Source organism: Stegodyphus dumicola, chromosome X2 (assembly GCF_044657685.1).
Source record: "Stegodyphus dumicola isolate Sdum_Otavi_A_Nest chromosome X2, ASM4465768v1".
NCBI classification, from domain to species: Eukaryota; Metazoa; Arthropoda; class Arachnida; order Araneae; family Eresidae; genus Stegodyphus; species Stegodyphus dumicola.
The window spans coordinates 93,840,426-93,866,687 of NC_140781.1; the positions used below are offsets into that span (position 1 = coordinate 93,840,426).

General features: G+C 32.2%; 1 protein-coding gene across 3 annotated transcripts in view; it reads right to left on the bottom strand.

The window, feature by feature from the left end:
• The window catches only part of LOC118188517 (CD109 antigen-like), a 219,487-nt gene that overhangs the window by 26,143 nt on the left and 167,082 nt on the right, over nucleotides 1–26,262 (bottom strand). For all 3 annotated transcript variants that reach the window (XM_035358967.2, XM_035358957.2, XM_085809276.1), the window contains 9 exons: nucleotides 24,887–25,081; nucleotides 20,859–20,978; nucleotides 16,206–16,268; nucleotides 11,868–12,065; nucleotides 11,545–11,694; nucleotides 9,575–9,715; nucleotides 9,378–9,426; nucleotides 6,989–7,102; nucleotides 6,500–6,623 (listed from right to left, as the gene is read on the bottom strand). In XM_035358967.2, coding sequence (XP_035214858.1) covers nucleotides 6,500–6,623; nucleotides 6,989–7,102; nucleotides 9,378–9,426; nucleotides 9,575–9,715; nucleotides 11,545–11,694; nucleotides 11,868–12,065; nucleotides 16,206–16,268; nucleotides 20,859–20,978; nucleotides 24,887–25,081 — 1,154 coding nt within the window. The remainder of the gene's footprint in view (nucleotides 1–6,499; nucleotides 6,624–6,988; nucleotides 7,103–9,377; nucleotides 9,427–9,574; nucleotides 9,716–11,544; nucleotides 11,695–11,867; nucleotides 12,066–16,205; nucleotides 16,269–20,858; nucleotides 20,979–24,886; nucleotides 25,082–26,262) is intronic.

Genomic DNA, 26,262 nt, shown 5'->3' on the forward strand with positions numbered 1-26,262 from the left:
AGCATTCACTTTTAGCATCTACAATTTTATGCTTCTAGACTAAATTCTACTTTTACATAACCTTCAAGTATTTACATACATTTACAAATTTTTAATACATATGCTTTTTACAATTTACCATAAAATGAATAAGAGAAAATAAATTTTTACTTTACTCATTCTTCGCCAAGCTGGCGGTACTGGAACTAAAATTCTTATTAGTACAAGAATACGAAGTTATTTTTATCTCCGGCCAAATTTTGGCTTTAACATAACAGAATTAGTCTTTCGACCAACAGAAAATGCTTGTTTTTAGCTTTTACACTTAAAGAAAATAATACTTTTGCCTTAGCTAAATAAAGTAAAACAAAACTAAGTCTCAACCGAGACATATTGACTTTCGTCAAAACATAGAACTTCGTACTTATGCATAACATTTCGGAACAAAAGAGAAAAAAAAAATATAGAAGGTTTTAACTTATCTTTGAGTTTTCGATGCTTGAAACTCCGTCATCCGTTTTTGGCAAAATTGATCCCAAGTTAGAGGTTTCATGGATGTCAATCTTCTCCTTATTGATCTCCGAGTGTCGTCCACGTTGCTTTTTCTTTTGCGTCCTCTACATGCTGGCCTCTTGGCGGAGTAATCGTCTGGTTGTTGTCCTTTCCGTTTCTCCCTGGGACGGCTGGTCTTGACGTCCTCCGGTCTCGAGTCCTTCTTGAATTTCTTCTGTTCCTCGTATTTTTGTGCCTCCTGTTGGCGTTTCAGTTTCCGGAACGGCGGCCTTGCTGGCACCTGACTCTGTGGCCATGTGCGCGTTCTCCTTGATGTGTAATTTCTCCTGATATCCTTTGTAGGTGGTGTTTTTCTCTTTACCACGGTTTCTTTACCCGGTTCAGCGGCCGAGCGGTAAAGTCGCTGAACACTGGTAGTTCGGTCCGAGGTTCGAATCCCGCGAACGGGCTGGCTGCATGGGCGTTTTCGTGGTTTTCCCCATGTGTAACGTGTATACGAGCCAGTTTCCCTTAGAAAGTCCTCCACGAAAGGCATCCCTCCCCTTAGGCAGATAGCCCTCGTGTGCTTTGCCATAATTAAATACACCAAACACCTTTACCCGGTTCATCTGTATTTTTGTTTTTCTTAAACGCCAGAGTTTGAAAATCATTTTTTCTTTTTGATACCGACGTCCGGGTTGTAGAAGTCTCTCTTCAGTTCTCTGTTTCTTGGGTGGTGGAATAGTTGTTGTAGTCTCTGATTCTTCTACTTCGTTTAGACTTGAGTCCTGCAAGAAACTTTTAAGGATTTCAAAATCATTTGGATTATAGTATTTTTTCACCTGGTCGGGACTTGCTTTACAGATTTCCCCTCTGTCGTTCTTAAGATATAAGACTACTCCTTTGATTTCCTGAATTACATAGGGGCCTTCAAACTTTGGAGCTAGCTTTGCCATAAAATTGTCTGGGGCACTTGATAAAGAAAATTTCCGCTTCAATACTTTATCCCCAACTTTAAAATCTGCTTCCCGGCGTTTCCTATCATAATAAATTTTCTGTCTATTTCTTGCCGTATCCGAGGTTTTAAGTGCCTGATCAATTAGCTTTTGCACATCTTGTTGTTTAAACTCCTGCTCTCTTTGTTGCACAAAGAATAATTTATCTAAAGGCGTAATTAACTTTCTGCCTAGAAATAATTCTGCTGGAGTTTTTCCCGTAGTATCATGATGTGCCGTTCTTAAAGCATAAGCTAATTCATTTATGTAGCCATCCCAGCGCTTGTGATGTGTGCTCACGTAACTGCGAATTATTTTTACTATGTTTTTATTAACTCTTTCTGCTATGTTAGCCTGTGGTCTATACGGAACCATTTTGATATGGCGTATGCCAAGTCCATTGCATATGTTTTCAAATATTTGACTAATGAATTGTTTTCCGTTATCGCTAATGACTTTTATCGGTGCACCGTATTTTAAAATGTATCTGTGTAAGAATGCATCTGCGACTGTTTTGGCTGACGCGCGTTTAAGTGGAACAATTTCTATCCATTTTGAAAAATTATCTACTATTACTAAAAGAAAACGATTTTTATTTAACTCGCTCTGGGGGAAGGGACCAAGGAGATCTATGCCTAAAATTTCATTCGGAAATGTAGCGCGAATGCTATTTAAGTACCCGGCCGGGCTGTAATTAATATCATTTATTAACTGACATTGATTGCAGGACCTGACATACGCCGTTACTATTTTGTATAATTGCGGGAAATATACCGCCTCGCGTACCCTTTTTAAAGTCTTTCTGACCCCTAGGTGGCCCGCTGTTTTTTTTTCGTGCAACTCCTTCAAAATGCTTAATCGAAGCGAGGCTGGGATGACTGGCTTATACTCAAGATTTTCGTTTGTTGTTTTCGTATAGAATAATAAATTATCTATTATTTCATAGTTTTTTTGCTCTATTTCTTATCGCATCGATATCTGTATGCTCAAAGCTTTCGAGGCCTTTCAAATAAGCATAGATATTTCCAAATTCAGGATCAGCTTTCAGTTCAGTAATAACCGTATCTCTAGAATCTAAAATTTTTGAAGTCAACACAGCGCATTTAAGTTCATTTCCTTCGTCGTCCAGTTTTATACGAGAAAGTGCGTCAGCTACATTGTTTTCCTTACCCGGTTTATATTTTATTGTGATATTATATTCTTGGAGTTTTAAAGCCCATCTTATTAACCTGGGCGTTAGGTTTTTTCCCGAGTAAAGTCTACCAACAGCCGCATGATCCGAAAAGACTGTTACTGGCGATTTGCCGAAATAAACTCGAAATTTGTGTACAGCCATTAATACGGCTAATGTTTCTCTTTCTGTAGCTGTATAATTCCTTTGTGTCTGATTCAATGTTTTACTAAAAAATGCCAGCGGATGGTTATTTTGCATAAGAACCGCACCCACCGCATAGTCTGACGCATCTGCTGCAATCTCCAGGTTTTCGTCCCCCTCAGGGAATTTTAAAACAGGGGCATTAATAAGCGCTTCTTTTAATCTTTCAAAAGCTGTGTTAGCTTCCGCTGTCCACGTAAATTTACTCTTTTTTCTTTTGATTACTAAGAGTGGTTCAACAATATTAGCGAAATCTTTTATGAAAGATCGATAGTAAGAACATAATCCAAGGAAAGACGAAAGTTTCTTGGCGGTGTTGGGCGGTGGGAAATTCTTAATAGCTTTTATTTTTGAATCTTGTGTTTCTATACCCTTTTGCGAAATTTTATAACCGAGATATTTAAGTTCTTTAGTTGCGAACTTGCATTTTGAGGCGTTAATTGTAAGACCGGCCTCTTTTAATAATTTAAAAACTTATTCGAGGTCATTAATGTGTTGTTCCAACGTACTACTCGTTATAATTATATCATCTAGATAAATTAAAGTTGATTTTCCTAGGACAGGCTTTAGAACAATGTCCATAGCTGTCTGGAATGTTGATGGGGCCCCACACAACCCAAAGGGCATGCGTAAAAATGCATAAGTGCCCGATTTTGTTATAAACGCGGTTTTGTGTATATCTTCGGGTCTCATAGCTATTTGATAGTAGCCAGACGTTAAGTCCAAAGTAGACATATATCTTGTCGATTTGATCTGTGTAATGATCTCGTCTATAACCGGCAAAGGGTAAACTGGAAATTTAGTAATGCTATTTAGTTTTCTGTAATCAATAGCAAACCTCCAAGCCCTTTTATCCGAAGGAGGAAACTCGTTCTTTTTCCTACATAGTACGACTGGACTCGCGTACTCACTATTTATGGGCGTTATTATTTTATTCTTTAACATCTCCTGAATATGTTCTTCGATGATTAGGTCTTTTTGTTTATCATAACGATACGGTTTAGTCCTACAAGGTTTTTCGGCATTTAATTGAATCTTGTGAGTCACGATCTGGCAGTTTCCTGGTTTTTCTAAAAACAAATAAGAAAAATTACTCACCACTTGCTGTATTGCTTTACTTTCCTGGTCATTCAGATGGCTAAGGTCCAATTCAGGTGTCTCCACAGGTTCCACCACCCTCTGGTCCATCTCCAACACCACGGAACTATCTTGAAAATTTAATTTGGCCCTCGCGGCCCTTAAAAAGTCCATACCTAAAATAAGAGAGTGTTGTAGGTCTTTCACCACAAAAATTAATACTTTGAGATTTTCCTCTTTTACCTGTAAGTTTAATGATAATTTCCCGATGCAGTGACATGTTTTTCCTTGCGCCGCTATAATTTCCGTATTTCTGGTTTTAAATAGTCGTATCCTATAAAAATTCTTTTTGATGAACTTTTCACTCATAAAATTTCCTTCTGCTCCTGTATCGATGAGGGCTTCTACTGGTACATCGCCAACCAGGACTTGTATAATTGGTAGCTGTGAGTTTTTTACGATGACCATGTTTAAATGTCTATTTGAGGGTTTTTTTAAAACTTCCGGGGTCTGGACCCTCCCTTTCACAGGCCCCTCTACTCGTTTAAAGCTTTCTTTTCAATCTGTGTCTTCTGGGTACGCGGATGTTTATTTTCAAATTTTCTTTTTGGGTCTTGACCTTCGAGTTTCGATGCGTTAGCTTGATAGTTCTTTCCCCCATACGAGCGATTTCCATTTCTGGTTTCCTCCTTCCTTCGGGTACTTTGAGAATATGTTTCCCCTCTCGCTCTTTCCGCGATTCTGCGATTTTGAAACTTCACCGCCAATTCGAAGAGTTCCTGCAATGTTCTTGGGTTTCTAATTTCAAAGTAGTCTTGGACAGCGGGTAACAATCTTGGTAATATTATTTCAATTATCTCCGCATAGGGTTTTTTTCCATACAGCATATCCGTTAGCTTGATTTTTCGTAAAATAAAGTCCGTCAATTCTGCTGTATCCCGTTGGTAGAAACTATATAGTTCGGCTTCCAGCCGTGCGCGATCTTTCACTATGGGGAAGGCCTTTACTAACGATTTTTTGAAATTTTCAAACGTATACGTCGGGCTTCCAAATTCACCTAGAAGAAATTTGCCTATATTTTCCACCATAGCGCGGCCTGTCCTCTTAGTGCTGATGTTGCGATGGCAACTTTTTGTCTCTCAGGCACAGGGTAGAGCTGAAAGTGGTTTTCTAGACCTTCTAAAAATACCGCCACCGAATTTTTTCCGTCGAAATGGACGTTTGGCTTGATTGATGCTCTCAAAGTCTGGACCAGGTATCCAAATCCTTCTAACTGAGTTGTCATTTCTTGGTGTTGTCCAGCGGCTTCCATCCAGTTTTCGGCCATTTCAGTTCGATAAGTGTTCGGGCGCCAATATAACGTTGCGCGCCTCCCACTTGCACGCAACCAAGAGGTGACTGTGAAAACTTGTATAAAAGATAGAGCCTTGTGAAGGGTTTAAGTCCCTTTTTATTCAACGTAATAAATTACAATTGCGTCCTCTTGACGCTTACAGACTGTGCCAACTTGGCAGTCAAATAAAAATAATAACCTGAAAAGAAAGTAAAGACAAGATTCTAACTACGAGGCTCTCTAAAATAACTAACTCACCGCGTTTTACAATACCGCTGCTAATTCAGCAGACTTGAAGCTCACTGGAACGATTACCACTACTTCCCGCCAAGCACATAGGCCGCAACGCGGGGTTCTTCAATTCTCGCTAACTACCTCCGCGCTCGCTAAGTAAGAATATCACACACCGAACTCGTTTCCTTGCTATTTAACTCATACTACTTCCGCTGATAATTTGAATCCTTGCGCGTTCTACTAAAATTTACATATTCTGGCATTGGCAGTTCCAGGGGAAAGTAAGGCTTGACAGGAAAGATAGTTTAAACTTAAAATAAATGTTAGTTAAAATAAACATAAACCCTACAACATAAACAAGGAAATAAATTTAGGTCCATTGTTTTCTCAAGCATTTAAAAACATCTCGTACTAAAATTCCTTTTCACATGACAAACGTAGTTCAATAATAAAACGCATTACTAATTTAAGAATATATTTAATTTCTAGTCTTCAACAAATCTCAAGCAAGTTGTTAAAAATTTACAATATAACCTAGAAAAGTACGAAATATAAAATTACAGATTTATTTAAGAAAAGAATGATTAAAATCATTAGTTTACTACATTAAAATCATTAGTATAAAATTTCACTTACGTTTTTCATTCAGATATCCACTTAAAGATTTGTCTAAATGTTTTAAATCTTATAATATTTTAATAATAATCATAAATCAACGAAATGTTGCACTCAAACTTCAGGATTAAGTTAAGTTACAAACAGATAATTTTTTTTAAAAAACAAAGTTATACAAAATGCATAATGAGAAATATTATGAAATAATAAATCGTATTCGCTTACTCACATATGCATATTTGAAATCTATTTTCAGCATAAAATACATTCCATTATTGTTATTTATGCAAAATATGCTCTTTAAATCTTTTCCTTATGAAGTTAATTTTGTGAGCCACAAACTGTGCAATAATTAAAACATATGGAAAACATCAATTTTAGGATTTGACACATGCATACCCAATAATTTTATTCTTCCATGCAAAATTACCAGCTGTAGCATCATAAAATGCACCTTGTCTATTTCTTCGATACAAGTAAAACTCAAAAAGATCTTTATCTTCGCTCAACTGATTTTGAAAACCTGCAAAATATCCAAATAAATATTCTATTTAATTGCATTATAACTAATTATAATTCGGCTAAATTATTTTATAAATTAATATTCTTTTATTATGATCAGTAGTCTGACATTTTGAAAATTCGAGTTTAGAAGATAGGTTAGATTAAAATTGCATAAACTAACAAATCATTTTGTCATAAATTTACAATATGAACTTATACACTTGAAAATATATACTTTTTTAATCTTGTTAAAGTGGACTTCTTTAGAGGTAAAAATAACCATTCATTTAGCTTTCCACTTACAAAAAGCTGGATTACACTATAGCTAAATAGCTGGATTACATTTTCGCTTACAAATTGCAGCCACAATAGCTGGATACTTACAACTTCCTTCATCGGTACCATCATCACAGTCTCTGATCCCATCACACTTCTTATGTGTAGGATAGCATTGCCCAGACAGACATGAACTCAAATCAAAAGATGAATTACAAAATGCTGAAAAGGAACGGAAAAATTTGATGTATTAAAACATGATTTTTTAAATATGTAAAGAGTATTTTAAGTTCACTGGCTTGTATATTATTCATCTTTTTATGCGACAACAGGTACATGAGAATTTTCTCAAAGTAATAATTAAGAAAATAAATAAGTAAATTGTTCCTCATAAGAATTCAAATATGGAAAGGTTTACATGTTTTAAGTTAAATTTAGAGCCTACTTTCATTTTGTACTTGAAAGTTTATAATTCCTTAACTAAAACTTAGCTCATGAAAAATATTACATTTTGGCCATGTATGAAGCTATGGAGATTATGAATGTATCAAAGATATGAAACTGAAATCACAGAATCGCAATGCAATTTTTTTAGTTGGAAACGAACCTAGAATTATACTTAAAGACACTTTTCTTCTCTTTATTAGCTAACATCATACCCCAGAAATTGAAATAATTGAGTTAGTTCTCAAACTTCATGTCCTGTTTTATCAGATGGTTATGGGAACTATTGAATAAAGTTACTATGTAGAGTATAACTTTATGTTGTATAAAATATGGTAGGTATGAAAATAAATAGATTGAATGTAAAAATTAAAATAAATATTTGTTAAAATAAATTATGTTTATTTAAGCTAATATTTACTTTTAATCTTTCTATTTGTTATTACTTATGGTATTAAAATACTTTGAGAACTTGCAGCTGTGCATGAATGTGATGAAATCATTTTCATTTAATATTCCAATACCTGCGATCTTCCTTGAAAACTGAATGCAAAATCTGCTATTACAATATATGTCAATAAAGTTGAACTAATTTGTAACAGCTAAAATGAATAAATTAACTGAGTTAAAAAAACACCGACATTCTCTGTTTTATTTCTGGACTCTAGTTAATGCACACTGGTAAAGTAAACATTAATTTTTAAGTCATCATATATCATCCTGGCTACCTTTTGCTCTAGTGACATTTTCACCAAGACGACAAAGTATTTTATCATTAGGAAAGACTTTAAATTAGTAAGTGCAAATTGCTTGCACTGACGTAATTTGACACTATTTACATTACATATACTATAGAGACTACGTAGTATGGCCACAGTAGGAGGATAGCCTGTCGTAATGAACGACTTTAGGCTTGGGCTGGGAATCTGATGACTTGCGAATCCAAACTACGACGTCGGTTAGCCGAGTAAGAATAGGTGTAGAGACATTAGGTATTTTTTGGAGTCAGAAGAGATGAAAAATTAGCAGCGCCTTCGCCAGGAATCGAACCGCGGACCTCTGAAATACACGCCCAGCGTGCAGACCACAACACCACGAAGGCATGCCAAGAAGGGGAGGAAATACCTTATACAGGGATAACTTCTGGTCCCAGTCCTGTTGGTTCTTGGAAACCATCAACGAGAGGTTATTAAGGATGGTTCGATTAAACCTTTCTACCATGCCGTCTGATTTGGGTTGTAAAGGTGTCGTTTGAGTTTTGTCGATGCCGAGTAGCTCGCAAAGTTCTTTAATTACAGCCGAGGTAAAATTTCTTCTTTGATCAGAATGTAACAGAAGAGGCATTCCTAGAAATCCAGTGCTGTATCATTACCTCTGCTACCGTGACAGCCTAATGATCAGGAGTAGGATACGCTTCAAGCCACTTTGTGAAGTAATCAATGACAACAAGGATGTATTTGTTGCAATCAGCAATTTGCGTCCTAGGTCCCAGGATGTCAAAGGCGATGCATTCAAAAGGCGCTCCTACATTGCAACACTGCAGCTTCCTTCGGCTGCATTTCTTCGGTTCTTCCCGACGCGCACAAGCAACGCACGATAGGCACACTTTTGCACATCAGTTCTTGAATTACTCCAGTAGAAGCGCTCTCGAAATCTAAGAAAAGTCTTCATTATTCCGAAGTGGCCTCCTGTAGGGCTGCTGTATAATTCTTTAAGGGTATTCTTACTTTTTCAGCAAAGCATACCCTCTTTATGTTTTTCTTATTATATTATACAAAACAAATACTACAATCTTACATATAATTTCACTAGAACTATTTAGATGTGTACAAAATTCGTGACAATACAATATATTACAATAGTTTAACTTAAGATAGAAATATATCCAAAACAAATGAAAGTTGATCTTAAAATATTCTAATTAGATTTATTTTGCAGAATAAGCAAAACAAAATTTCAGAAAGGAATATGAAAGACAAATTCAGAATTTCAAGAATTTTCAGAATATAGTAATTCAGTGCACATACATATAGCTAATACAGGTTATACTTACTAGGCATTGAACTAATGACCAAATTACTAAATACCATCAAATTGGAAAACTGAAATGTATAACAAGAAAAAAACATTTAAATTTTGTGTAGGGAAAGGGACAAAAATGCTAAATTCAAAATAAATGTTATTTGTTAAAAATTCAAATAATATTTTAAAATATTCTAATTAAATTATTATAAGTACTAATATACTTACTTCAAAAGAGGTTTTTGTGTCTCTGGCAATATTGTGGGTCGTATAATAATTTATTTTATCAGGAGCTCCATCTCTATCTCGCCAGACAGTGCGATGAAATTTTAAATAATCTTTCTCAAAAGCATACATTGCTTCTGTGATCTAAAAAAAAAAAAAAAAAAAAAAAAAACAAGTGGTTATGAAATAAGAATATGTTAAAACTGAAGCCCCTGTAGCAACAACATATTTAATTACATCAGCAATAATAATTCAAATATTTCAAGCTGTTAACATGAATAGAAAATGTGGTACTTGAAATATTTTCATCTACTTGAACTGTACGTGTTCTCATAAAGTCCACAAAGCACATGGAATCATAATGAAGTTAACCATTTGCTTTAAATTTCAAATCATCCCATTTCTTAAGTATCTGTCTATTTACTAGATAAAACATATACATTAAGTCTTTCTCTAACTAAATAGCAGCCAATTTTTTTTGTTATGAAATTCTCTACTCGTATCTCCCATGCCAGATAGGTCTTACAAGCTTAAAGCTTATATTACACGACTAATATGGAAGACGTCATTAATGTAGGAAATATATTTTCAGAGAATTTATAGAATTTACAGTAAATGAGTAGGAAACGCTGAAAAGCGAAATTAAATTTCAGTTCTTAAATTTTTAGAAACATTTTAAATTATTTATGTAGCATAAATACACAAAATATATTTCAAGAACATAAAGAACTATTGGTCATCATAAATGAAGAAAGAAATCTGAAAGTTGCAAAATTATTTTTGCGACACTTATCACGTGAAGATAAAAAAACCAAACTACAGTAATTAAATTTTTTTATTTAACTATTGGGTAACGAAATCAGAATCTGAACTATTAATTAAAAGAAATAGATAGTTAAAGTATGCCAAAACTGAATTTACCAAATGGCAAAGATTTGGAGACAATTTTGAATGAAACTTTGAATATTTGTCTCAACAAGAAATTTGCTGCAAGAGTGCAATGATTTTTTAAATAAATTTGAAAGCAATTCTTAAGTTTAAGTGTAAGAAACGTTGTTCAGATAAAATAAAATGGAAAAAAAGATGTTAAAAAAAGATGTCACTTCAACAAAATCATTCAGTTTATCCTTCGAATACCCTGGACCATCTGAACTGAATGATCCATCTGAATATAAGACAATGTATTGTCCTTCTGATATATCCTACTAACATAAACATATTAGAAAGTAATGTTTGAGATTATTATATTGCAAAATTTATGACTTAACATACCTAAATTTTTGTAAAGAATGAATAAAACAACTGAAAATTAAGCGGAATGTTATTTCTAATGAAAAGTATAAGTGTCTATTTCTATTTCACATAGAAATTATTTAAATATACAATTTATTTTAATTATTACTAGAAAACAACTCAAAAGAGCAGCTTGTTTTGGTAGCAACGAAATATGCGCTCCTGCAATATTGCTGTTTGCAGTAGTCAAAGTATTTTACGTTTGAAACATAATAGTTGGTAATTTAAAATACATACTGAATTTTATTCAGATTTTATAGATTAGACTTCTTCTTTGACTTAAAAAAAGAAAGAAAAGAAAAAAAAATCATCTTGCACCAGTTTATGTTTTGAAAATATCGCCAATCCTGCGCTTTGAGGTCCAATAAATCCGATAAATTTAAAATATTTATTTAATTCATGATAGCATAAGCCAAGGAAAAGAGACAAAATTAATATATGGGTTTGTTTTGCCAAGAATAAATTATCAGAGTTCTGTCTTGGTAACCACTTAGCTTCATATATAGTATGTTAACTATGCATTTTGATTTAACCAAAAGTTTTCCTTTGAGCTAAATTTACGAAATCCGTATTTCACTTTATAAGTGAAGAAAACACAGTTATAATATGTTAAAAAAATTAGCATATATATAAAAATTTCAGTTTCTCAAAAAGCTAACAGCATTAAAATTTCTGCTTACTGATGTTACGGTCAATTGCTGTCGTCCATGAGTTGATACATGATCACTATCAAAACCCCAAAGACCAACCATTGTTTCGGATGTGAGCCGAGGCACAAGTTCTATATTATTACCAGATCGTTCTTGTTTCATATTTACATCTAAAACAAACTGGAAAAAATATTTTTACAATAATTCTTTTTTTTTTTTTTTTCTGAAAACAATTAATGAATATTTTATAAACATTCACGTATAGATTGAAAAATATTTATTTAGCTTACAAATCAAGAAGCAAAAAGTCATATATGCAGGAAAAATTTCTTTCCTAAAATTAGAAATAATACCTTATGTTTATTTATAGCATCTACAGGCAAAATGACACTATCAGTTAAAACTTCTCCATCAGCAGTGATATGATAAACAACAACGTGAAAAACTGGAGCCATTTCAGGTGATACAGGAACAGAGAATGTTGTAATGCTATGTATCATACCTAGAACTTTCTCTGTTCCAGATTGAACAATTATACCTTTTGCCACAACCTATAAAAAATTTTAGAAAATTATTACAGAATATAATTTTCTATAGCAAAGAATTTTCAACACTATGTACTATCCTATTTTAATAAAAAAGGTTAATATGTTTAAACTCAAACTATAGAATCTAACTTACTTTTAAATGTTTTAAAGTTTCAAAAGATAACTTCATAGTTAAAAAGGAGTAAAATTTAAGTCACTTAAGATTTTCATTATTTAATGTATAGCAATACCATTACAAATCTTCAAAGATGTTTTGAAGTCATTGTAACTACAAGAACATTGGAAAAAAGTTAATGGACAAAAATTCAAATTACTAATTAACACAAAACTATTTAATATTAAAAGCAGCTCTAATTATATTAATCTAAAGCAAAAGAAACCTTTTTAAAGTAAAACTCCGCTTAGAAATTATCTCTGCTATTTTGCATTAGATATGTAAATGCAAATAATGATCTTAAACCAAGTAATAAAAATTTAAATACCTACATGTATGAATATAAAATTAAGTAGTTATTTAATTTCTAAGAGACTAACAATGGACTTATCAGTCATAGAAATGTTGCATGAATATATAAACTGGATAAAAACTGTACCACCATTTCAAAGTCTTAAAAAAGGTTTTTCGAACACATAAAATTAAATTTAATAAAAACACACACATAAAACCATGAAGACAAACAGGTAGTTCTAACTGAGATCAAACTATAAGTGTTCGGTGGTCTTATCCACTTGGCCACTGGTGGTGCTTAAATAAAATATCATTGGATTGATTATATTTAATAAAAAATTTACTTTCATACAATTTATGACTGTATGAAGCTGAATTTTGTTAGTAAAATTGCTTTAGCAATTCGTTGTAGATTACTAAAGCACAACAGTTTCTTACTACGGGAATTAGTAGTTAAAGTATTCTGCTCATAAATAGAGTTATTGGTTGATTTGATCAAGGCAAAGCGCATGGATACTATTACATAGGCAGTTTTCATAGCATAGAAAATTTTGTCTAAAATTTTCTAGTTTTACCCAGTGTTAAGTTATTTGTGATATGGCTGTTCCTACAATCTTATTTTCATAAAGGTTAAGTTCTTTTATTACAGTGTTATATTAAAAAAATTTATTATGTTGTTGTTTTAATAACATTTAACTTTGGACTTTGACTGATGGTGCCGAACAAAAATATCATAATCAAAATCAGATAATTCAATTCAAAAACTATTTCATAATATTCATATATCATTTCGACATTCTTATAAATATTCGTATAGTAAATCTAGCAATCAATCAAATCAATCAATCGTATATCATATCTATCAATCAATCCTATAGTGGTATAGTACAATTTAACTTTTAGGTTTGCGTTGTGAGTAACCTATGTAAAGGGAAAATCAATAACTCCAAATTCAAGTAAACTCCATGTTTCTTAAAAGCCCCCCGGCTCAAATAAATGGAGGGACATGACAGACCACAGAAACTACACTAAATTAAACAAATGAAACATAAAATACATATCAAACATATTTATTAATTTCTAGAATATTCAAACATATGATAACTAGGTAAACTGATCAGTCCCCTACAAATTAACCTTAAGATGTAAATTAACATATATATCATTTTAAATCTTATACTCATGTTAGGTGTACTAATCTTTTTTTTTACATTACATAACTCACAATTTAGGCGGTTGTACCTTATATTAATATAGTATCATTACTCGGTTACAATTTAAATACAAAAGACAGAAAAAAAATTCACTCACAGGGTGAAGTTCATATATTCAACTCCTATGCCATCATCGACTGATTAATATGGAGTGCTGATAGTTCAACAGATCGTCCTACTCATTGCGTTGACCATTCGAAGAGATCGAGAATGCCATCATCGACGGATTAATACGGAGTTTTAGATAGTTCAACAGATCGTCCAGCGTCCGAAGTTTACTCGAGCACCACATTATTCCTGCTGTCCTTTATTCACAAAATCATCGTTCATGGAGGCAGACAGTTCTTGCGAATTTTAAAGATGACTTGGTTGCAACACCATTGAAGCTGTCCTTACAATAAATAAATTCCAGAGCATGGAATGATGAAAAAAAATCGACGCAGCTGGAACAGGCAGAATAAACAGCAATGCACACCTTAGAAGGGTCCTACACGAGTCTCTTTCATTCTGGAAGCCCCGAAACTCACCATAAGCGTAGAGCACCTTTGGAACAAAATCTAATTAGGAAGTCAAAGCCGGTAAAAACAGGAATACCGCATCAGGATGTCAGGATCACCAAGAGAATCTGCCGAACAATTCTTGGGATAAGAGAAATCGAAATTCTTCTGCTGAGCTCTATGCCTTATACCAACGCAAATTCTCGCCAGCTAAAAGCCGAGAGAAAAATCATACCCTCTGCTGGCTGTTCACGCGGCTCGCGAGAAGCAAGACCCGAAGGGTCAAGCCCCCACTTTTTCTCCTCTTACTCTTCTTGAAAATCAGAATCGGAATTAAACTCTAGCCTGGTGCAAGCACCCAGGAAATCTCGGTTTCTCCGCCTCTGTGAGTTCATAGGCTTTCAAAAAAATCATAAAATTAAATCTTACCAATCCCGGAATTTTAAGTTATCTAAATTGAGAAAATGACACACCCATGACGAATCAAACACCAGAAAATCTGACAATGAAATCCGAAAAACATCTGCACTCATAACGTGAGAAAAAAAATAGACCCCCCAACTAACAAGTGAAAATAAGCTTTTACGAAAATCCAATTACCAGCCACCCCCACTGTCTTGAAGTAATAAAACTGCAAACTTACAAAGCGACAGGAAAGCAACTTCCGTTTCACACGCATGAGCTAAAAGGGCGACATTGTTAGTGAAACGGCCATAAACCAGATGTGTGTCCTCGCAACTGTCTCTCGCCTTTGTTACAATTCCCACTCAAGAATAATGAGTTAAATAAAACCTTAAGAGCTTAAGAATACTTTTTTTTTTCCAGATCAAAATACACCTGAATACAAATAAAAATATTAGAATAATAATGACTTAAAACACATATTAATAATTGAAATTCTCGACATAACAACAGCAAAGCACTCAAAGACTTTCTTCCTTGATAGAGGGGTTTCTACAAGAAAATTATTTACACCTTCTTTACAAATGGATTTGATTTTTGTTTAATCATTTATGGTAAAGTAAACTATAAATACCTGCCTAAAAGTAGGAATGCCCTCATGGTTGAAATTTTAAGATAAACTGGTTGACGTTCATATTACACAAGGAGAAAATGAAGGAAACATCCTTGCAGGCAGTCTATTACCCAAAATTTGGATGGTATAGAAATGGGGTAACAACATTAACCCCATACAGATTTAATCTCTGGAAACCAAAAACAGGAAAACCACAGGTGTTCCAATGTCTAATCAACTTAGCCATTGGTCAATGGTATTTTACTCATATTTGTGTGTGTAAGTAATCACCTGATCTCTCTTAACACTACATATTTATATATAACTCAATATCGTTTTTACATACAATGAACAATTTGTATATACTTGAGATTAGAAAATTAATTTGTATATGTAATAACACAGCATGACTTTCTGGGATGAGTGATCTCTATTTATTACATATATTATATAAGCATATGTACCATTTTATAATTATCAGTTTGTTCTGTATAGTAATTTATAAAACGGGTTTATAAAAACACATTTATTAATTAGAGGTTTACCTCTGAAATGGCACTTATACTACTGCATAATCATTTTGCATTAGATGGGAACACCTGAACAATATCTAATCTTTTTAAAATTCAAATTTAATTTTCATTTTTCAAAAATGAATTTTCTGTTCTGAAATTTTTAAAGCAAGATATGACTGTATTCACAATAATTCAACTAATATATATATAAATTAAAAGAGAATGTTAAAGGTTTTAGCTGTCCTATTTTCTGATACTTCAGAACAAAAGCTTCTGACCTTTCAATTTAGTTATACATCTTTTTATATTGTAAAATTGATGGTGTACATTAAATTCACTTTATGACATCGTGTCATGCATATTTTAATTAAATAAATATAAATTCGTTGTAGATTATGTGCATTTAACATTATGTAAAAATTAAAACAAAAACTAATTTATGTAATATCCTTACCAAATAATCAAATGATTTTAAATAGAAATTTGTCCTGACATGAAATACAGCATATTCTCCAGCCTGCAAAATTAATGTAACACATAATGATAAAATATTTTCAAACATTAAAATACACATTCAAATAAATTAGAACTATATTTCAACGCAATTGATTAGAACTGTTGAGAAAAAGGCAGTTTAATATAATTAATTCAGAATAAAGTGTATATTTCTTTTATTTCCCAACTAAAAGTTATTAATTTGGACAGAGTTAAAGTTAAAAAGTAAAATTCATTATGAAATGCAAATATTATAAGTCATAAAAATTTATATGAAATCTAGAATAATTTTCTGCTTCAAATATTCAACAAGGGTGCTCTAAAATATTTTTTAAATGTCAAAAAATCTTCTCTCCTTTAACTTGAATTAGATGAAGTACTACTTCATAGCATCTTGTCATTACATCAGAAATTTTATCATTTCTATGATTACCTTTCCAATTTTTTATCAATAATTATTCATTGCAGAAGCATGTGTTTGATAATTTCTACAGTTCATCATTTATTCTTTTTATTTATTGCAACTGATAATTCATTTATATTCACATATGCTAATTACTGTACACAAGTCATGAGATAAATTTACATCACGTTAAAGCTGCAACAAAAACGTTATACGTTAAAGCTATTAAAAGAGAGTATAACATAGCCCTGCTACAAGAACCTTATGTTGTGGTTAATAAAGTTCGGAGAATCCAGATGATAATCAGTGGTAATAAAAACTATCCTCACAAAACTCCGGGAATGCTTTCGTATCCCTCCTCGAATATTGCGGTAATTAAAATGATAATAAGAAAACCACAGTTTTCTTATTTCGGTGAATTGTCCTGCAAGTGACGACTTTAATGATTTTTTGCATCGCATCAATAGCGTTCTTGACCTGACTAATATTCCAGTGCCAGAGGCAAAAGTTGTATAGCTCTGGCCATTGTGAAATCTTCATTTGTTCTGAATTGGTCTGTTTCCATTGATATCTCATGTAGTGATCATTGCTATACTGAGATTGATCACTTACATAACTCTTCTAGAGAGAAGATTTATGAACGATTTTACATTTGGAATTTGAATTGGGCTGTATTATGGAGTCAAGCTCGACTTTACAGAAGAAAATAAGAGAAATGTATTCATAATCAAATAGAGAAAAATGTATTAAAGATTCAATATAAAAAGAAATTGGGTGATTATAAACGACAGATTAAAACATGAGCAAGTAACTCGCATGGAAACAACTATGCGGTATATTCACTATTAATCAACCATTTGGTATTCCTTATCATATCTTTGCTAATAAATATAGACCAGCCTTACAGATCACCTCTTTAAAATACGAAGATGGATCCTTTATTAAAAATGTAGAAGAAACTGCGAATTATCTCCTACAATATCATTTTCCATGTGACAATACTCAGGATGATTTATCAATTCATCATCAGATTAGACTAGACTGTAGGATACCTCCAGGGCGATACGATAAATGATTATGACTTTACTTTGGACGAAGTAGAGTTTACTGTTAAAAAGTTGAATGAGGGCAAAGCTCCTGGCAAAGACGGCCTTTCTATGGAGATCATTCAAGAAATTTTGAATGTAATAAGTTTTTTTTATCTATTTCGAATAAATGTCTTCAAAGGGGAATTTTCCCAAATGTCGGAAAAAAGCTGTTTTAGTTTTATTTAATAAAGAAAGAAATGATAAAAATTATCCTTCCGCTTTCCACCCCATTTGTTTGTTGTCTTCTTGGGGCAAGGTGCTGGATAAGCTTATGACACAAACATTACAATATTATTTATTAACAAATAATCAAAATCAACTTTTAAACAAGAATCAATAAAGTTTTATGTTGGATAAAAGTACTACCCAGGCTATAAAGAATTTAATTTCTGAAACCCTTCGAAATAGCAGGGAAGGGAAGGTAAATATACTGCAATTTTATCTTTAGGTGTCATTAGCGCTTTCAAGAACGTTTGGTGGCCAATTCTACACTGTAAAAAAAAAGTTCGCTCTTTACAGGCAAAAGTTTTGTAAAGTTACAGAAATCAAAAAGTTACACAAGAATTTCCTGTAATGGTAACAGGTTGAAAGCAAACTGTGGCTGGTACAGCTAATTTGCCTGTAACATTACAGATAATGTTTCAGTAGCCGCGCGGAAGAATCATGTGACTGACTGGAAATCAACCAATCAGAAGAAAAGTGTTTGAAAGCTAGTTGCAGAAAAAAACATGGCTGAATGCATGTTGGTTGTATAGCGCAGGTAAGTAAGAAAATGTTTACAATTACGTTTGAAATATTTTTTGTTCATTTTATGCAGATTATTCTCATGCACTTTGCAGTGTTATATGTAGTGAGTAAGTATTTAAACGTTTAAGCTTTGCGATTAATTAATATCAGTGTTCGTAATGAGTTGAAAGAGTGCAGAATATTTATTCCAAATGCAGATCTAATAGTAGTATTTTGTCATTGTGCATCCGATAAATTACGCCTTCAACTGCCCTTATTATTATTTAAAACTAATTATTCCAAAATTTAATCACTGTTTGTGGTATATAATTGAAATGGTAATGTGGTTGTTGAAAACAAAACTAATCATTTTAGCGTTCTTTTCCAATCGTCTGACCAAAGAACGTTTGACATCTTTTTCCCGGCAGGCCTTGAGAGAAACGTTTATATAAACATTTAGAATTCTGAATGTAATGTATATATTTTTTTGCTTACTAGGTTTAGTTTATTCTTTTTCTAGGATTACCTAATTAATTATACTCGGTTTATAATTCAGTCTAATATGTTTATATACGGGTTGTAGGAAAAAATGTCACCCGAAAAATAAGGAACGGAAAAAATGTCCCCCTTCGTTTGCAATGGGAAATATAAGGCATGTTTTAACATACGGTTCTAAATTAAATTGCCATGTAGGGGCAGCTTTTTGCGCCTTTTCACATGACAAATTAAGTATAGAAAAAAAAGTATAGATTATCTGATAAAACATCTGTCTATCAGGCAGAGCTAGTGGCTTTACGGGGAGGCTCTGTATTGGCTCATTCCAAATTTCCCACAAGATCCTGTAGAGATCTATAGTGATTTTCAGAGCGCTATTATTTCAATTACGGACTTTCATCCTAGCAACTACCTACTAGAAGCAGATATAAAGGACATAACTCTTCTTTATCGCCTCCTTTAAAGATGTTAAACTCTTTTGGACGAAAAGCCATATCGACACTATCCGTAATGAGCTAACCGAAAGACTGGTGCAAAGTCAAGTTATACATTTTGATTTAAAACCTCTTTTTATTACTTGAAATCCTTGATGAAAAAACGAAGTATACCTTCTTGGCAGACAAGGCGGAATGATTCTGATTCCAATGGAAGGTTCGCTTACAATTTAATTTCAATAGTAAGAGAAAATCGGTATATTACCGACAAGTATCTTAATCAAGGCCTTGACTCATCATGCACATTTTCCATCTTACTATGAAAGGTTCTCGATTAAAAATTGTACTTTCCCTTGTGGTACAAGAAATGCTAATTTAGAGCACCTGTTATTTAGTTGCTCCGCTATGAAAAATATTTTACAAAGATTTATCCCTAATATTGTTAAATTTAATACTTTGATTTATGTAAAAATATGATTTCTGAATTAAGATTGTCAAATTTCGTAAAATATGTGTCTGTAAACGAAATGGAATACCATATTGAATGAGTTGAGGATATTCTGTCTGTTTTATTTAAAACTAAAATGTTCATATTTATATTGTTAATTTATTCTTTTGTACATAAGTAATATGTGTATTGTACATTTGGGTAACACGTGTTTTATTTTATATAACAAAGTTTGTAATTAAGTGTTATTTGGAGTGGCTTGTAGATCTCACCAGTCTTGAGAGAACAAGTTTAAATCTGTAGCAGTTAATCTTTTTTTTTAAGTCGTTCTAAAACAGTATTTTGGCTGTTCTGCTGTTTGTGGGCCTGGATGGTCCCGTTTTAGTATTTAATGCCTTTTTATTGCTCTACCAAGCCCTGTTAAACCCCTAACGGCGGTACAGGTAATTTTGAGCAGTCATATATTACTTCCAATACACTTCTTCGACAACATTCTCAGTGATGAGATGGCTAAATGTTTGTCGGGTTCGGCTATTCACGATGAATGTTTAAAGAGCAAGTGTCTGATCATTGGAAGAGGCAAAAACTTTCGATATGCTTAAAATATATTTTACAGTGGAGACTTGCCAAATTGCTAAAAAAATTTAACAAAAAATTAACACCTTATAAAAGCTGGTAATTAAAAGGTTTTGCACATAATCCTAACTCTTTTGAACAAGCAAACTTTTTAAAAACACAAATACTTTTTAAAGTGATATGAATGATGGGCCACCGAGTTTTGATTTTGAATGTTTACTCAAACATATTTACATGATTATAAAGAATCTAAAAGAACTGGTTTCATCTGATTTTCAGCACATCATATGATTAATTCAATCAAAGCCCAATTTTTAACATTTTATTGCACCTCAAATTCTTATAATTTATTCCATGCAATTTGCAACTGTAAAAAAAATGCAGTTTTTTAAAACTTTATATAGATATGTTTCAATGAAGAAGAAAAGTTACATTCACATACCTGGGCTTTCTTAGTACTTGTTGAAATTTGTAAGAGACGATCTTTATGGCCATATTGAGCTAAAACAGTCAGTTCAGTTTTTGCGTTGGTCTCTCTATCATTATCATCTTCATAATAAGCCTAAGAAGGAAGTTTCCATTAATAAGTAGTAAATAAAAATATTTACTCTGAAAATAGATATGCAGTTCATGTAAGAATTTAACTATTGAATATTTCTGAAAACAAAATCTCATTTTAAAAACTTTTATAACCTAAGTCAGGGGTTCTAGCTATACCATTCATTCGGACCCTTTCCCCAACATTTTCTTTTTTCATCTTTTATTATGAAAAAATAGACTATGATTAAGTACATAAACCCTTATATTGTTCTAAATATTAAAAAAAAACATAAGTAGAGTCAGTGAAAAAAGTTCAGAACATAACTCATGAGCAGGTTGATGCTCATTAAACCATGTAAACTAGAATGAATGTTTCTTCAAAATTAATTTTTATTGAGCAGCATTTTTATTATCTGTAAGCAGCTAGCCCCTCTTGAAGGAATTTGTGGTTGAAAATTAGATATTTAAACATTCAACTTTATTGTCATTTGCTTAAATCTTCCAAAAATGTTTGGCCTTGACAATTTTGGAAACCAAGATGACTGAGCAAATGTTATTTATCTGAGATATTCTCGCACTTTATTATTTACAATGTACGTCTTTCAATGATATATGAAAGGGAAACAGATAATAGATATACATATCTGCTTGATTTCTTCTTGAAAGAATAAAAGAAGGTTTATAATTGGCTGCCACCTTCAGACAAAACAAAAATGTATTCGGTACAAAGCACATACATTATTATGAAGACCTTAACATTAGATAGTATTAAAAGCACCCTGAAATCAAAGCTCATAAAATTTTTTCTATCAATATCGTAATTGAACAGTTCTTTAAGTAATACACACATCTATTTATTTTACAGATGGAAAGCAACAGGCATTCTGATATATTAAAACATAATAGCATCCTAAGTAGCACACGACGTTGCAAACTGGTCCGAGAGGTTGCAACGTGGTCGTGGTAACTTTTACGACGTCTTCACAACGTTGCGAAGACGCAAAATATTTGCTGTTGCATCTTGGCAATTTATCGACGTCGCTGAAACGTCATGATATGAGAGCTTTTAGACGTGGTCGTTTTAGCATTTCTTTCATATAGTTCATCAGCGTTACTTTTAGTATGAAAAAGAGACTAAATCTGCCCTTTCAGGAATCTGAAGTCCGCATAAGATTTACTTTGCAATGTTTCATTACTTTGTTTCATCTAAATATATTAATCTAAGGTAGATTCATCTATTGAAATATAAATTTAATATAATACTTTTGATTTATTAAATTTAATTAGTACTAAAAATACGTGCTAAATAATTGTTTAAAATTTTGTTAAAATAATTAATACTTAAAATATTTTTTATAAATATTATAACAAAATATTTAAAAATGAAACTAATCTATAAAGTAAGTTATTAAGTTTTGCATTTTATATATTTTAAAAAAATCATATTTCCGAAATCAGTGCAAATCACATGTTAGCAATTATTTCACTACTGAAATATGACTTTATTATTTTTGAAGTGAGGACGAATTTATTTGAATTAATATGGTGACATTATATGAAACATTTTACCGCATACAGTGCGTAAAGTACAATTTTTCCGAAGATATGATTGTGCGTGAAGATGCATTCACGGATAAAAATGGGGCGATTTTAAGAATTCCGAGAAAACGTCCAATGTTAAAAGACGAGGCATATTTAACGGCTGTCCAATATATATGACGGAAAACTCATCGACAGTCAGGAGAAGCAGAACGGCACATTATTTACTGGATGCTTATATAAATGAACATCTCAAGATTTGCGCGCTTTGGCTAGCTGCCAAATTCGAACATGTAACTGCGCAATTAATTGAGATTCAAGCAGTTTTTTCAAGTATCTGTAAGGCGTTTGAAAAACCTGACTTCATGTTTGAAATTGAATCAAGCAATGACTGATATAAATAATACTGCTTATATTAAAAGTAACTGTAATGCACTGTCAATCAAACAACGCATCGTGAATCTTCTCATTGTTCCGTATCTACTTACTTCAACTGCCTTCAGTGAGTGAAATTTCATTGCTGTATGCTCCTGTTTGGAAGCCTCTGAATTTGTGTTTATTTTGTTTGTGAATATCTTCTCTACGAGAAATGCTACAATGCTAATCGTGAATATAATGTTCATGAAATAGTGTTGTGTTTTGGTGTTTTATGTGTTTCGGCGGTGTTCTTCAATCTCTGTGGTTCCAGCGGTGCAATATTTGGAAACCCTTATTAGTTTTGTGCTTCGGTTATAACGTCCTAAGTGCTATATCGCATATCATTCATATTAATCGATTATTATGTTCATATTGAAAGGTTGGGTCTCAGAATTAATTCATATAAAACCAAAAATAACATAACGGTAAGGCACTTTTTGGTTTTGCTGAAAATGCAATTAATACAGAAGCAACAACAATTCAAGCTGTTATGGTATGTTCATTTTTTTTTTTCAAAATACAAAGAAATTCTTGGACTGGTACCAGTACTTAATATGACAGCTGATTAATATATTAATTATTAAGCTTATTTTCTCGATAAATCAATATGTAACACAAGGGCATAATAACGACATTTTCACAACTGTTGCAAAAAGCTGGAATTTTGCGAACATTTAATCGTCGTTAAGACGTCGTGATACGTTGCTTTCACAACCAAAATATCACCTGCGAAAGACTCAATAACGACGTTTATGCAGCAAAAACCTCATCTGCAAAGACGTAATAAAGGCGCCTTTGCAACGGTTGCAAAACAGTAGAGTTTCGCGGACATCTGGGCGTCTTTAAAGACGACATATTGCAACGTTTTTGCAACACGATTCGTGACCAATTTGCAACGTCGTTACGACTTTGCTGTGCTATTTGAGATTATATGTGTTTTAGAAAGACTGCTTATATAAAGTAATTTAAAGGGAATTGACTTGTATATGCTTGACACATGAAGAAACTTATGACAGTTCTCATTTTTTCAGCCTATTTTATTAACAAAAAATCAAATACGCTAAAAACATTTATTATGTTACAATAGTTTTCCTTACTGGACTCTGAACAGATTAGCGCAAGGTTTCTTTAATTTAATGCCTGTTACAATGAAAAACTGCTATAACTTTTCCTCACAGATAACTAGTGATTAGAGTTGGATCTGTTTTTATGATTCCCTGCCCCTGGAAATTTTGTTTACAAAATGTTTCCAAATTTTGCCACTGAGAATTTCTTATTCAGAATGCATTTATTTAAAAATCATTAACAATACTTTTAAAGCCTTCAAGATTTCCAAAATACAAAGCATCAGGCTATGCTTCAAATATTCCATGAACGCAATTCCTTCCTCCGTGTGGAAACATGAATAACTGACAGAATATAAAATGACAGAAATGCATAAAGCTTTAAGCATTTTCCTGATGTGGAACGCATTATTTCAGAGGAAGAGAATATTTAAGTATTTTAGGAAACAGCTTTAAAACAATGTATTAGTCACCTCATCACTAATATAGAACCATACTGTATTAGATAACTCATACTGTATTAGAGGGCACATCAAAATATTTTGAGGCATTGAGGTAAAGCAAGACCCAAAAATAAAGGTTGAGAAATATTGTTTTAGATGTAGTGCAATAGTAAGCAATACTGAATTCAAAATTTTAACAAATTTTCAGCTAAAGAACCTTACTTCATTTAAACTTTAGTTTTTCATTTATTTGAAGCCTTTTTTCTTTCATATTTACGTTTTATTTACTCCTAAATTAAAAAATAAAATATATCTGAAAAATAAGGAATGCTGAATAAACCTTCGTATGTCATTAGTTTTGTTAAATTTAATAATCATTTTGTAATTCATTTGAAAAGATGTGATTACAAATATATTTTTTCAGAAGCAAAGAAAACGAAATAAAAAATTTAAATTACTTATTTCACCTGAATAATAAGCTTTTCTGCATTTTGGGGGGTATCAAGAAGTATTTCAATAACACCTTCTCCATTAAAGTGAAGTTCTTTTTCAGGCATTTCCCGTCGTCCTGCTCCTGTTATAACTAAAGGATATATGACGACTTTTGAACTTGTAAGTTTTTCTGGAGGTAGAGGCACAAGGTCATGATATGACACAGCAATCTCAAAAAAAAAAAAAAAAAAAAAAAAAAAAGAGAACAAATAATCAAATATTTTCATTTTGAAACTTGAAATCAACATGTTAGAAATATAAAACCAGTCGCGAAAGAAAATTCCAATTATTTAAATATGCCCGAAATAAACTAAAAAGTGAAAAAACATAAATCACTAAATTGCATTATGTTTATTAAGCATAAAATAAGTACAATGTAATAAAATAAGAAGCTATATAACCAGAATCAAAGGATAGCAATATTAAAATCATGCAAAAATTTTTCAAAATATAGTTTAAGTGCAAAATTTATTTATTATGAAAATGGAATAAACATGGAGTTTAATAAACTATCAGCAGTATTCTGGCACATAGAAAGGGCAAACAATGGTATCCCCAAACATACAATCTCAAAACGAGCTCAAAACTTCTAGCACCTTAACGGCATGCGGCATAGAGTTTCTATGCACAGTCAAACCTTCTCCGTGCAGGTTTTAACAAATGTGCAGGCTATTTATGAAATAAAATATATATATGTACGTATAAAATAAAAATTTGCAAAAAAAAATTAAGGGAAATTTGAAAATATTTAAATAAAACTTTTGCGTAAATAACATAATATTAAATCTAAGTAAATTGATGCCTAATATTATCAGTGCATTTATAATAAGTAATCATAATGCCTAAATATAAAAAATATTTACTAAAGACATATTTCACCTAAAAAGGCAATTTATGTAATTTATAGAATCTTTTTAATCAGCAGCAAAAATATTCGAATGGTAATAACAGTACAAAATGCGATAGTGTAAAAGATGATAAACGGGTTTTCGGTAGTGGTTACAGCACCGTTTTTTTCGGCAGCTAACAAGATAACAAATTCATTGTTATTTATTCATATAAGAGGGGGGACAAATATCGAATTAAATTAATGTAATGGAATTTTTAGATGCAGTTAATACTATATATTATTATTTAATGCCGTAGTTTTAGTTATTTTCTTGTGCTTGGCTGTCAAAGTAAAAATGGAGAGATATGAAGGATATATTTTTATTGTCTAATATAAATGGGCCTGTCCTGAACATAATGAGAAAAGTGATGAACTGGGTTACTATGTATTAATTTCCAGTACTACTCCTTTAATAAAAGTTTTACTAGTTTGGTTTATCTGTTATGTCATAGAAAAATATAA